General features: G+C 52.4%; 1 protein-coding gene across 1 annotated transcript; it reads right to left on the bottom strand.

Moving 5' to 3' along the window:
- Nucleotides 1-615: 615 nt before the first annotated feature.
- ADGRG3 (adhesion G protein-coupled receptor G3) lies at nucleotides 616-12,152 on the bottom strand. The gene is made up of 10 exons (XM_068993287.1): nucleotides 12,072-12,152; nucleotides 10,137-10,283; nucleotides 9,197-9,331; nucleotides 8,626-8,668; nucleotides 8,356-8,453; nucleotides 8,087-8,199; nucleotides 5,289-5,569; nucleotides 4,988-5,081; nucleotides 3,401-3,675; nucleotides 616-728 (listed from the first exon to the last, which is right to left on the bottom strand). Exons 2-10 carry the CDS (start codon nucleotides 10,269-10,271, stop codon nucleotides 616-618), a joined length of 1,287 nt encoding a protein of 428 aa, XP_068849388.1. The 5' UTR covers nucleotides 10,272-10,283; nucleotides 12,072-12,152.
- Between the last annotated feature and the right edge of the window lie 2,125 nt (nucleotides 12,153-14,277).

The raw sequence follows: 14,277 nt of genomic DNA, 5'->3' as shown, positions 1-14,277 counted from the left end.
CCTCTGTGAGGATGGGCCTTGGAGAGAGTGGCTGAGACCAGGTGAGACCAGAGGAGGAGCAACCCCCTCGCCCCCTCAAAACAAACCTCCAGTCCACAGCAGCCCCCCACGCCTGAGCGGGCTGTGGCCCCTGAGTGTCCCCTCAGGTACAGGCGGCCCAAGGGCGGAGCTGTGGGAGGGCAGTGATGAGGGGAAGGAAGGAAGGGGAGCGGCTGGAGACTCCTTCACGAGGCAGCCAAGGGCTGACTTCCTTACTGGAACTCAGGCTTTCTGAGACTAGAAGGCCATTTCGCTGAGGGCGGGGGGTGGGCGTCGGGGCAGGGTGAGGGTGTCGCTCTGTGCTGGCAGGGGTCTCAGGATCACAGCGACTTGAGACTCCTGCCGTCCTGGATCTGTGAACTCTCAGACCCATAGGGGTATCTGGATAAGACATTTGAGACAACATGGCCCAACATATTTCCCATCCCATCCCCTGGCTCCCAAGTCACATTGTACGGAGAAGGGCGCTGAGGCCCAGGAGGCAGGGACCCCCTTCTCCCCGCCCCCAGGTCACATGGCGAATTAGAGCTGAGTCCAGAGCGCAGGGCAGGCTCGGCCTGGCCACACGGCCTTCCTCTATTCTTGAGACACGGTGTGGGCATGGTCAACCCGGGCAGTGCCAGAAGATGAGGTCACGGTGCCCTGACTTGGGCAGTAGAGGACAATGAACCAGCAGAAGATGAAGACACCTGTCAGGGAGGAGAAAGCCTCAGTGAGCCTGGGGCAGGGCTGGGGCTGGCGGCTGCCCAGAGGCAAAACCGCTCCACTGTGAGAGTTCAAGAATGCACAGAAACATCAGCCCCCGAGGTGAAATCTGCTCCTGAAAAAGGACCTGATCAGTATCTTGGGAGTGAAAGCCAGTCCTTGAAGTAAAATCTATATACATATCTATCACATAAAACAAAGGCTGAAATGAAGAGATTTTCAACCATACGAAACAACGACCGCAGCCCTTCTTATAAAGAGTTATTCCAGGATGTGCTACAGCAAGAAGAAGAGGGAAGGTGTGAGGTATGAAAACTGTAGTAAGTACAGACATTGAGGGAGCAGTAAAAATCTTTTTGTGTCTTTAAAAGAAATTTAGAACTAAAACCCTATACAACAGTAGAAGTACTGAGGGGACTTCCCTGGTGGTCCAGTGGTAAAGAATCTGCTTTCCAATGCAGGGACACAGGTTTCTTGGTCAGGGAACTACGATCCCACATGCCACCAGGCAACAAAGCCTGTGTGCCACAACTAAAAAACTTCACACACCACAACAAAGAGATTGTGTGCGGCAATGAAGACCCAGCACAGGCAAAAATTTTAAAAAGTACACTTGTTAAAAAAATATTGAAAAGACGTCAAGGGCAGTTAAAGTGGGCCGAGGGCTCTGTGAGAAAGAGAGAAATACTGAGTTACTCAGTGAAAGTGAAAGTGGCTCAGTCCTGTCTGACTCTTTGAGACCCCTCGGAATGTCCGTGGGATTCTCTGGGATAGAAAACTGGAGTGGGTAGCCTTTCCCTTCTCCAGGGGATCTTCCCAACCCAGGGGTTGAACGGGGGTCTCCTGCATTGCAGGCGTATTCTTTACCAACTAAGCTATCAGGGAAGACCTTGAGTTACTCACAGTCAGTCAAAAAACCTCAGGGCATGAAGTGTTCAGGTTTAGCTATAATGGGTAACCTCAGAAAGAATGACAATCCACAGTTTCAAGACATGCCCCCAACCCTTAACCCTTGAGACTTCTCAGATGTGGACTCATGACTCTTCATCTAGGGCCAGTCTCTGATGGCCTAATAATATATGACTTCTGTTGTTAACATTGTTCCCACATATTGAAGACTTACTGTGTCCCACACACATATTATCTCAGTTACTCATCATGAGACCTGGTGAGAAAAGTCCTGGGATTATCCCCAGCTGTACAGATGACAAGGATCTGAGGAGCTGAGTGAATTGCTGAGGTGGTGAGTGGAGGCAGGATTTGAACCTAGGTCTGCCTCTCCCTGGGTTTCCCAGGTGGCTCAGTGGTAAAGAATCTGCCTGCCAATGCAGGAGATGCAGGTTTGATCCCTGGGTCAGGAAGATCCCCTGGAGAAGGTAATGGCAACCCACTCCAGTATTCTTGCCTGAGAAATCCCATGGACAGAGGAGCCTGGCGAGTTACTGTCCACAGGGTCAGGAAAGAGTTGGACATGGCTTAGCAGCTAAACAACAAGAACTGCTTGTACCCATGCTGCCAACCACGTTGCCATGCAGTCTCGTGAGGCACTGGGAGCCAGCCCTTCTCCTGTGGGCTTGAACCCGCTGGATCTAGACCCCCTGCGTCCCTAGTGACTGCTCTGGACAGGATGAGACTGTGAGTCAAAGCCACACTTGCCATTCCTCTCCAGGCTGTTTTCCCTCACAGTCGGGCTGTGATATACTTCTTTAAGTTGTGTGTATGAAACAGGGGTATGAGGAGGAAAGGGGACAGGTGCAGGCAGGGAAACCCTGCCCCACATGCACCCTGAGTACCTGCCCCTTTGCTGGATATGGGAGGAAAAATTCTGTTGGGGCCGGGAGCAGGCTTATCTACCATTTCCTCCACTAATCATTTCCTTCCTGCCTCCACAGAACCTCCAAGACTCTGTTCATGTCACATAGCCAGCACATCACAGGATCTTGCTCTCTCGGCCACAGATGACTGAACCACAGATGGATGTCTGATGGCCCAGTCAGATCCTTGACTCTTCTAAGAACATAGAAAAGACTGAACCAGACCACAGTCAGCGGACTGGGAAGATGACATAGGGATGAGGTGGTCATCGTGGGCAGCCAGTTGGAGGCCATGGGTAAGAACGGGCCCGTGGAGGGGAAAAGTTACCGCAGAGAGAAGGTGAGAGACTTGTTGTGACTCCAGAGAAAAAGATGGAACAAGTATCTGCTTTGGTTTTGGTGGTTTTTCCTGACCCTGCTACCAGCTCCCATGAAGTCAGCCAGTCTTCCTACCCTGGGGTGCTTGGGGGAGCCTTGGATATTTAAAATCAGTACCCTTGAGTACCACCGGGCTTCCCTGGTGGCTCAGTGGTAAAGAATCCACCTGCCAATGCAGGAAGTGTGGGTTTGATCCCTGGGTCAGGAAGATCCCCTGGAGAAGGAACTGGCAAACCACTCCAGTATTCTTGCCTGGGAAATACCATGGACAGAGGAATCTGGTGGGCAACAATCCATGGGGTCACAAAAGAATCAGACTCAACTTAGCGACTAAACAACAACCCTTGATTTGAGCTAGCCTGAGTAGAATCCTGTTTCTTGCTATCCACACCTTCCCCCAAAGCCCCCCAACACCCTCTGGTGCAGGAAGGCAGCCCGTCTCCTCCCTAGCCCAGGAGCCTCACCTTGCAGAGAGGTGAACAGTGCAAAGACATAGGCCGTGAACGGGCCCAGGGACGTGAGGAGAGCCAGCCCCCATGGCAGGCCCACCAGGCATGAGAGGCCCAGCAGGGTGAGGACCCCCTTCCAGTGCTGCCCTTTTTCCTTGCCCGCTGTGGCACTCGACAGAGTGAAGATCTTCCAGGACACCAGGCTCAGGACTGCCGCACTGAAGAGGAAAACGATGAGGCAATAGCCGTGCACAGTGACGTAGAGGGCAATTTTCTCACGGAACCAGCACCTGGAGGAGGTGAATGGCCGTTGGGACCAGAGGAAGTCCCCTGAGAGCAAGCCGCGGGAAGTCTCCCCAGGCTGTTCTTCTCTGACTAAGAAGATGCACCGCCCACATATCCATCCATCCTTCCCCTGCTCTCCCAGGGGAGAGGATGTCATGAGGCTCCAGGTTGCTATCCCTTTAGACTAGTGGGTACAAAAGGCCAATTTTGTCCCAAAGGGATGTTTTGTTCACCCTACCTTATTTGGGGAAAAAAAGCTGAATTAAGGAACACCCTTTTAAAAGTTAAAGGTTTGGCATATACATCCAGATTCCACTTGGTTTATGGGATCTTGGGCTTTGCTAGAGCCTCAGACAGTAAAGAATCGGCCTGCAATGCAGGAGACCGGGATTCGATCCTAGATCCCCCTCCAGGGGTTGAACCCAGGCACTGGCAGTGAAAGCAGCAAGTCCTAACCACTAGACCACCAGGGAATTCCCTAAATATACCAATTTCTGCTTCTTTTACAAAACCATACAGCTGGCAGCTCTGTGGACACCTTCCTGAGGGACAGTAATCAGCTCCCAGTTAGGCTGGTGTGTGATTGCCAGTCTGCAGCCACGCCCACTCAGGCCACTGCAAGCATTTATGCTACCTGTCTGGCCCCTGGGACTCTGCATTCGAGGCCCTGGGCACAGCACCAAGGCCCCGCCAACTCTAGCACGGAGTCACGGGTCTCAGGCGTGAGCCCTGGGAGAGGCTCAAATCGGCTCCACTGTCCCCTGTACTGCAGGGGTGCGAGGCCCCAGAGCAGGTGTGGATCAACCCCCATCGTACAGACGAGGCTCTGAGAGGGGACAAGCTTGCCCACGGTCACACAGCAACTCAGAGGCAGAGTCTGCATGGAACCAGAGCTGCTGCAAGCACTGGAGAGTCATGCCCTGCACAAGGGCACCTGGCTGGGGGGCAGGGGGAGGCTGAAATCCAGCTCACCCTACACTCAGCAGGCTGGGCACCTGGCATGGCAGGTCAGAGGGATAAAGGGGGTACCTTTTAAAATTTTCCCAAAGGTGCTATAGAGGCTGGTGGTACCGCAGGCTGGAGCAGGGTGTCCTGCCTCCTGGTCCAGTCTTCTCTCCTTCTCAGCCTCCTCTTTCCTTGTCCTTCCTCTCTCTGGGCCTCAGTTTATCCCTCCAGGCCACCAGCTAGCTGGATCTGAGGATCCTTGGCCTTGATTTACTCTCTTCTTGGGATTCTCCCCTCTTCCCACCTTCTTCTGGCCCTAATTTGTGCCCCCAGGACCCTGAGGTCACCCCAACTCCCACAGCCACCACTCACAGCTCCAGCGTGGTGACGTTCTTCTCATCACGGATGGAGTAGGGGCCATAGCTGTTGGCGATCCCAGTACCGATGACTATTAGGGCAGGCAGGACTGGGGGCGAGGAGGGAAGGACGTATGGCGTCGCTGAGGCTCCCTTGGCACGTCCTTTTTCACATCCCCATCCCACCGTCCATCCTTCGAGCTCTGAGCCAATCAGAGTGGGAGCTGCCCCTGCCATGGCCCTCCCCAAGGCTGGTCCCCTTCTGGCCTCATCCAGACAGAGCCAGCCAGACCTCTGCCTGGCCAGGAGACACCTACCCCAGCCCACAAGGCTCAGCTTCAGGAAGTAGTGGCTGAAGTAGGTGTTAAAGACCTTGATGACGAGCAGGTAGAGGTGGAAGGCTTCCAGGCTCATCCAGGTGAAGGCGCAGAGCAGGAAGTAGTGGAAGATGGCCCCCCGGGCCCAGCAGGCAGCATCGGACCCCTTCAGGCGTTGCCCCACATTGATGAAGAAGGCCAGATTCAGGAGAAACAAGCTGATGCTCAGGGACACATGGATCTTGGGGGCATCTTCAGACTTGAACCTCTGCCGGGAGAACCTGGGGCAAGAAGGGCCAGTGCAGAAGGGCACCTAGCCCTCTCCGTCTGACCACCTCTGTTCCACCTCTCTGCCAGTGTGAGCACCCTCTGGTTCAAGTCCAGAGGCTCTCTCATGACCTGCAGGACCCTGTGGGTTCTGGATCTATCTGGCTTCATTCCTTGACTCCATGCTTGAGCCAAACCGTATAAATTGCAACTCTCTGAATGCCTTTTGCTTCTCCACAGCTCTCAGACTTTGCCCATGCTCTTCCCTCTGCTCTCAGGTGCCTTTCCCTGCTCCACCTTCAAAGCCCTCCTTGGATGTTTCCTCCTGTGAAGGCTGTCTCTGGAGGCCACTATCCCATGCTTAGGTGGACCTTTCCCAGAAGTGAGTGCAGTGTAACTCTCCTGCCCCTTATTTCCATCTCTCTCCATGCTGTGACCTTGGGCCTAGCACAATAAGCAGGAGGAGGCCCTGCACTGGTTGAGTGACTGGATGGATGGTGCATGGATGCCTGAGGCCTTGAAACTGTAAGGAGGTGAGGCTCAGAGATGGACAGGGACTCAGAGTCACAGAGCAGGACAGGGGCTCCAGGCTCTGAGCCCAGGGCTCCACGCCTGCTCTGTGGAGCTCACTGCACTTTTCTAGATAATCAGTTCCTGCAGGACTCTCACTGGAGGGATGGGCCCTTAGGGCTACATGGAGGGGACACGAGGGATAACGTCCACTTCACCTGAGATGCCAGGCCCCACCCTTGGGAGATACTGACACTTCCTCCTGGCACTCCAAGCACTTCTCTCAGTGTCCAGCAGGGCAACCAGCTGGCAAGTCATGCTTAGCTTGTTGGGAATGAAGGTAGTGTTCTGGGCCAGGGCTTGGGGATGGGGACGGGGACCACTTACACTCATCGTTTGGTCTGAGATTGGGGGGTGGAGCTGGTGGGGGCCGCAGCCCCCTGGAAAAACAGCACCAGCATGTGGAGGAGGGCAATGGGAGGGCCCAGATTGGGAGTCAGGAGACCAAGGGCTGCTCCAAGTCAGCCATGGGTCAGAAGGCCGGGCATGGGGCTGCTCCCATGGGTTTCTTCTGCAGAAGTTCCTGTGGGTCCCCCAGCCATGGCCGGGGCCCGGAAGAGCCTGGGACCAGCTGCAGCAGCTTCTGCTGTCCCTGCTCCTCCTTCTTCCAGCAACAGCGCTGGGTTTTCCCAAGGAGTACCCTTCCCCACTCTCAGCCATGAACCTCAAACCCAAGAGCAGGCACGTGATCTGGCCTGACCAATCAGTGTCATCCATCCTTTCGCCACAGTGGGCCTGTTTAGTCCTGGGCACATGGTCTAAGTTACACGAGTGAGACTCAACTCTGCAGTACAGGGACAAAACTGAATACACACACACACACACACACACACAGGGCATGCACGGGCTCAGCTTCTTTGGGGTATGATCTCTGCAGGGCCCTGCACTCAGAGGGACTCTATGCTTGTTTTAACGCTCTGTTGTCACCATCTTGAAATTCTTAATGATTTTTGAACAAGGGACTACATGTTTTCGTTTTGGACTGGGCCCTGCAAATGATTTAGCCAGTCCAGTGTGCATGTGTAAACATGCTCACACACACACACAATTGAATGCATGTGGAAAATGGTGAAAACTGAAGGAGCTCTGTATTCTTGTTAGCAGTGCTGTGTGTGTGTGTGTGTGTGTGTGTGTGTGTGTGTGTGTTAGTTGCTCATTCACGAAGAGTTCTTCTCCAAAGAGCAGTGCTGTACCAATATCAATTTCCTGGTTTTATACTGTACTACAGTTATAGATGGAGAAGGAAATGGCAACCCACTCCAGTAGTCTTGCCTGGAAAACCCCATGGATGGAGAAGCCTGGTGGGCTACAGTCCATGGAGTCACAAAGAGTCAGACACCACTGAGCAACTTCACTTTTGCAATTATAGAAAATGTCATCACTGAGGAGAGCTGGATGAAGGAACCCTGGGACACTAGGTACTATTTTTGCAACTTCCTGTTAGTCTATAATTATTTCAAAATAAAGTTTTTTTAGAGACTTCAATTCTGAGGCTTAGTTCAGAAGATTAGCTGTTTAGGCAGCCAAGAAGCTATGATGCAAGCCTGGGGCTCCACAAGGCCCCTGAGTATGAAGAAGTTGCCTGACGTGACTGACAAAGGAGAAAGCGAAGTGATGAGAATCAGAGGGACACGGAGTCCCAGGGACATCTTTTGAGCACCTGGATCCAGCATCACCTGAACTGAGATCACCTTGGGTGTTTCAGTCCCGTGAACCATGCATTATCTGTTTTAAGTGAATCTGAGTTGAGTTTCTGCCACCTGTAACTGAAATAGCCAGGCACTTTTCAGCCTCCAATCCTATTTTATAGATGAGGAAGCTGAGGTTTGGAGAAAATATGAGTATAACACAGGATTAACACTACTCTGTTGGTTTTTACCCTGCCCTGCTGCTGTCCTTGAGGGCAGGAAGGAGATGGGTCTCCTTCCTGGAAGGAGTGGGGCTGGAGTGGAGTGACCCACCTCAGGACAGTGTGGAGGACGATGGTGAAGGCCAGGAAGATCATGGAGGTTCCACAGCCAGCCTGGGAAATGTGTATGAGGGCCTTCACGGTGGCCTCATCCAAGGTCGGCCTCTGTGGGTGATTCCCCCAAACGAGAATCCTATCAATAGGAGGCTAGGCCCGCACACCCCAAAGGCCTGGCCCCTGCCCACAGCCACCCTGATCCCTGGCCCAGGAGCCTCGGCATTTCTGGAATTGCTGGGATGGTCGGGGAGGGGGCGCTATTACCAGCAGCAGGGCGAAGAAGGTCAGGTGGTCACAGCGGCAGACAGTCCTGCGGACTCCAACCTCAGTGGAGCAGCCCTTGGAAGACCAGTCTCCTGATGGCCCCGGGGAGAAGGAGAGGGAGCATAGAAAAGGGGAGGGCAGGAAAAGGGAAGAGAGAGGTCCGGAGAGGAAAGGAAGAGGGGTCGGCTCTGCTGTTGAAGTCCTGTCCCCCAAGAACAGGACTTACCCTTACCCTCCCTTCATCTTACCCGGGGAATGTCCTCCAGGCCCTACCTTTAGTCGCATCCCAGAATTCACAGCTGAGGTTCATGTTCTAAAACCAGAGAGTGGGAGTCAGGGGCGGGCGAGGCAGGGGTGACTGGGAGTGGGGAGAGGAGGGTAGGGGGAGCGGGAGGTGCTCCATGTCTCAGCATGTGTCTGCATTAGGTGGAAGCAAGGCTCAGCCTGTGGTCACACAGGAACCACATTTGAAGCATTTGATGTATCCCAGGTCAGTGTGCGGGGTGCGGATTGGTGTGGGTGGGAGGGGCGTATGTCTGGGGGCTCCTTTAGGGGAGCGCACATGTGAGCAGATGTGCAAAGCCATGTGTGTGCATGTGGGTTTGCCAGGTCTGCCAGGCCCCTCTGGGAGCACGTGAGTGGAGCATGTTGGGAGGACTTGTGTACGTAGTCTGGACATGTGTCCATGGGCACAACTGTGCGTCTGGTCCTAATGGCGTCTCCCAAGTGGATGTGGGAGGGTAAGGGGTGCAGAGTCCCCTGCGTGTCTGTCTATATGCCTGGGGATGCCCACCTGCCCATGTGCCCCTCAGGAACTGCCAGGCCAGAGTGGGCAACTCACGGGGGGCTGGTACTGGTGGGAGAAGGTGATCTCCAAAGGCTCAGCCAGTTCGGTGACTTTTATGTGACCCAGAGTCAAGCCCACCATGCGATTGTTCAACACGCTGCTGCCGTCCTCCCGGCTGAACAGGGAGCCCTGTGGAGGGATGTGGGGGAAGCCAGGCTACACAAGGGGCTCCCCCGACCCAGCCTTGCTGGGGGCTCCTGGGACCTTCTAGGGCTTGTACACCTTGCCTGGAGGGAAAAGTTTGGAGCCAGAAGTCCAGGGGATAAGGGGTCATGGGTGACCTTCTTCCTGCTGCTCCTGGAGTCTGCACCGGCTGTGCCAGCACGGGCCCTACACTCTAGGCCGAATGGCCACAACGCTGTGTATCTGATAGCTGTCCATTTCTGGTCCCCAGGCCTCCTCTGCCCTCTTAACTGGAGCCCAGGTTTAGAAGGAAGATCAGATGGGAGATGGAGGCCAGTGGATGCCTACAGGTGGGGAGCCCCTGCCCAGCAGCACTCAGGGAGGCACACCCCCCCATGTGAGTGCAGACACACTTCTGGGGACATACCTGGTACACATTTGCAAGGGAATGCGCATGCTTGCTTGTGTGAACATGGTCACACCAGCACATACATGATTATGTGTGTAATCAGGAATAAGAAAAGAGATGCATGTTTGTTCATGGACAAGGATGCACACAGGAAATGAACTCACTTGGGATACAGATACAAGTCCAAGGACACTGATGGGGGGCAGTGTCTAAATACCAACTGGGAATAACCAGCGTGAGCCTGCGGTCCAGACTCTAAGGACATAGGTCTAGATGACCTTGGCTGGAGACGTTCATCACTTCCTTCATCCCCACTGGGTCCCTCAGCAAAGACTCCAGAGGGGGCAAGCGTATCCCAGTGAACCCAGCATTGAATCTCAGCCACCCTGTGCCTCTCCTCACCTTGAAGACATTCCCTGGACCGATGTCCAGGACGACTATGCCCAACCGGACCATCGGCCTGCCGCTCTTCATGGATTCGAAAAGGCTCTTGGGCAGCCGGACTCTGTCAGGGTGCTGGTGCTCATCCTTGGTCATCTGCTTTGGAATCTGCAACCACAGACCCAGCCACTTCTGTCTTTCCCTGAGGAGCCCAGCCACCAGCACAGTTCCTGCCCCTCCCCCAGCTGGAAGGAGAAACTGAGGCATGCTGGGTGGCGGGACAGCACCAGGGTCCGAGGACAGCTCTGAGAGGTGGGACACCGGGGGACACAGTCCAAGCTCTGCTCTGTTCAGGCTGTGAGCCCCTGGCCAAGTCATAGCCCTTGTGGAGCCTCAGTTTTCCCAATATGGAGAATGGAGTCAGCAAGGTGTCCACGTGGCCACCAGTCAGGCAGGCTGAAAGTGGGTTATGAAGGGGAAACACCTGAACAAGTCAGTTTGCAGGTGTGAGGAAGGGTCAGTAGTAGTGCTTTTGGCCAGGGTCCTGACCCCTGCTGTGCTGACATAGGGCTAGGATGACAGTGACCGGTTTCTGATTCAGGTATAAAGGAAAAGCATAAGGCCATCGGGAAGGGAGACAGTGAGGACAAAGAGGAAGAATACAAGAGTTCACATTGAATGTAATATCCATCCCCACCCAACAACACATTTTGTAACAGCTAAAAATGCAAAATATTAAAACAAATTTTCATGGGTAGTTGCCAAGTGTGTTTCATCCATTCTGTGACCTCACTGTTCCCCTGGGGCTGCAGCCTGGTCCCACCTGATCCTGCCTCAAAAGCACCCATGGGCATGGAAAGAGGGGGAGCTACGTATTATAGCCGAGAGCTTCAACTTTCTGCTTCCTAGCCCAGAACCTTGTCAAAAGGACCTGTGGGTGGTTTCAGAGGCCGGTGCCTACACCACTGCTACGGTGAAGTGATAAAGGGCTGAGAAAGGCCCCTCCATCTTCCATCTCTCCTTCTCTGCTGCTGCTACTGCTAAGTCACTTCAGTCATGTCCCTGGGATTCGCCAGGCAAGAACACTGGAGTGGGTTGCCGTTTCCTTCTCCAATGCATGAAAGTAAAAAGTGAAAGTGAAGTCACTCAGTCGTGTCCAAACCTCAGCGACCCCATGGACTGCAGCCTTCCAGGCTCCTCCATCCATGGGATTTTCCAGGCAAGAATACTGGAGTGGGGTGCCATTGCCTTCTCTGCTCTCTTTCTCGAGGCTGACCTAAAAGTCCTTCAGTGACAGACCACTTCCTGCTGCTCAAACTTCTGCTTTATGCCTGGAGGGAGGCTGTGCCCTCACTGCACCAAATATTCCCTGTAAGTTATCGCATTTTCTCTGTCTGATAACCTTTACAGTGGGCAATACCATCCCCATTTTACAGATGGAGAAACTGAGGCTCTGAAAAGTTCAGTACTTTGCCCAAGATCACAGTAACTAGTTAGGGGCAGAATCCAGAGTCTGCCTGTTAACCCTTTGCAGTACCTCCATCAGTGCCTCTATCTGGTTTCTAACATGTTCCCTGATAGAAGTTCTCTTGAGAATGTCAGACTTTGGAGGAGCCTTCAAGCTCATTTTATAGATGAGGACCCAGGGGCCCAGAGAGGGGAGGGGATTCCCTTGAGGACACTTTGTCAGGTAGGGGAGAGTCCAGGACTAGAACGCTGACTCGATTTGGCGATCTTCCAAAGGCCTCATGCTAGCACCCTGGACAATCTGTTACCAGGATCTGCTCATCCAGCTAACTCACCAGCATGCACTAGCTAGGTGGCAGAGAACTACCCAGTGTGACTTGGGAAGGACAACTGTTGATGGACACCAAGCACAGACCATGATTCTCTCAGAAAAATATGCCTGAGGAAAGTAGGGCCAGAACCCACCAAAGGGGACGGGGGAGTCTTCACCTGAGAGGGGGTCAGAGAGAAGTACAGGTCTTCTGAGACATTGGTGTTGATGCTTTTGACAAGCGCCGTCAAAAAAGACGTATTCAATGTGTCCGTCTGACTCCTCTCCACCAGATAGGTCTCGAAGTTCAGCCAATATCTATAAGGGAAGATAGGGTCTTGCAGGTTGAGTCACTCACTTATTCACCTGGATGACAGGAGGAGGAATACCATGGACAGCGATCATCAGGCTCTTGGTATAGGAGGGGTGACCCAGGATATCAAAGGGAAGACCATGATGCTGCAGGAGAAGAGGGGTGCACGGGAGCGATTCATGCTAGTTCTGAGGGATTCTAGTCAGAGGTCCTCCCGAGTACATGTTTTTCTTTTTTGGTAACAAAATACATTACAATGTAGTTTGTCATCTTAACCATTTTAAAGTGTGCAATTCAGTGGCCTTAAAGACATGCACAACATTTGAAATCATCTTTGCTATCTAGCTCCAGAAATGTCCATCTCCCTAAAAGGAAACCCTGAACCCATAAAGCAGGTACTGTTCCCCCAGGCTCTGGCAACCACTAGTCTATGAGTTTGCCTATTCTGGATATTTCATATAAATGGAATTATGTGCTATCAGGTCTGTTGGCTTCTTCCACTTAGTATGTTTTCAAGGTTTACCTATGTTATAGCATGTGTAAGTATTTCATTCCTTTTTATGGATGAAAAATATACCTTCGTATGTATATACCGCCTTTTGTTTATACATGTTTCCATTGATAGGCATTTGGATTGTCTCAACTTTTTGGCTGTTGTGAGTAGAGCTGCTTGTATTCACGTAAACGCTTTTGTATGAAGAGTTTTTTTTTTTAAGTCTTTATTGAATTTGATACAATGTTGTTTCTGTCTTGTGTTATTGTTTCTTGGCCAGGAGACATGTGTGATTAGCTCCCCGACCAGGGATTGAACTCACACCCGCTGCATTGGAAGGTGAAGTCTTAACCACTGGATCACCAGGGAAGCCCCTGAAGACTTGCTTTTAATTCTTTTGGGTGGATACCTGCGAGCAGAATTGCTGGTAATTCTATGTTTAACTTCTTGAGGAACTATTCAACTGTTTTCCATATTAGCTGCATCATTTATAGTCCCATCACCAATGGATGAGGGTTTTGACTTCTCCAGATTCTTGCCAACACTTAGTATTTTCCACTTTGTTTCATTTTCAAATATAGCCATCCTAGGGGGTGTGAAGCGGTATCTCACTGTGGTTTTAATTTGCATTTCTCTAGTGACTAATGATATTGAGCACATTTTCATGTGTTCATTGGTCTGTGTAAATCTTCTCTGGAGAAATTCTTCTGGGTAGTTGAAACTGTGGGATGATCAGTGTGTGGTGTGAGGGCTGTGCTCGGCTGTGTTATGCTTAGTCGCTCAGTCTTGTCCAACTCTTTGTGACCCCATGGACTGCAGCCCGCCAGGCTCCTCAGTCCATGGGATTCTCCAGACAAGAATACTGGAGTGGGGGCCTTTCCCTCCTCCAGGGGATCTTCCCAACCCAGGGTTCGAACCCAGGTTCCCCACATTGCAGGTGGATTCTTTACCATCTGAGCCACCAGGGAAGCCCAAGAATGCTGGAGCAGGTAGTCTATCCCTTCTCCAGGGGATCTTCCTGACCCAGGAATCAGACTGGGGTCCCCTGCATTGCAGGCAGGTTCTTTACCAGCTGAACTACCAGAGAAGCCCCGGTGTGAGAGCTCACTCACATTTATTACCAAGTGCTAAGTGAACACAGGGAATTCAGCCTTTGAAGACTTAGCTCTATGGACACTGACTTATGGGAACTGAACTGGCATTGGAAATACATAGAATACAAATTTAATTGTCATTTGTTTTACTGTAGCCCTCTTGCCATGGGCTAGAACAGGGGTCCCCGGTCCCCGGAGCCACAGACGGGTATCAGTCCATGGACCGTTAGAAACTGGGTCGCACAGCAGGAGGTGAGGAGTTGTCTTCCACAAAACCAGTCCCTAGTGCCAAAAATGTTGGGGACCACTGGGCTAGAAAGTTGGGGTGAGGCAAGTCCCCCCAACCCAGTCCCTGTCATGGTGCTCTCCATGGTGCTGAAACTTCTCTGGCCAGAGTTCCTCTTCCTGAGAAAGGGGTCCTAAGATGTGTTGCCCATGTTTTAAAAATAATTTTAAACAGGTGAAGGCTGAAGTAGCAATGAGAG

This window comes from Capricornis sumatraensis, chromosome 20 (genome assembly GCF_032405125.1).
Source record: "Capricornis sumatraensis isolate serow.1 chromosome 20, serow.2, whole genome shotgun sequence".
Lineage (NCBI taxonomy): Eukaryota > Metazoa > Chordata > Mammalia > Artiodactyla > Bovidae > Capricornis > Capricornis sumatraensis.
Note: the sequence above shows the minus strand (reverse complement) of the source record. Positions and strands in the feature narration are given on the sequence as shown.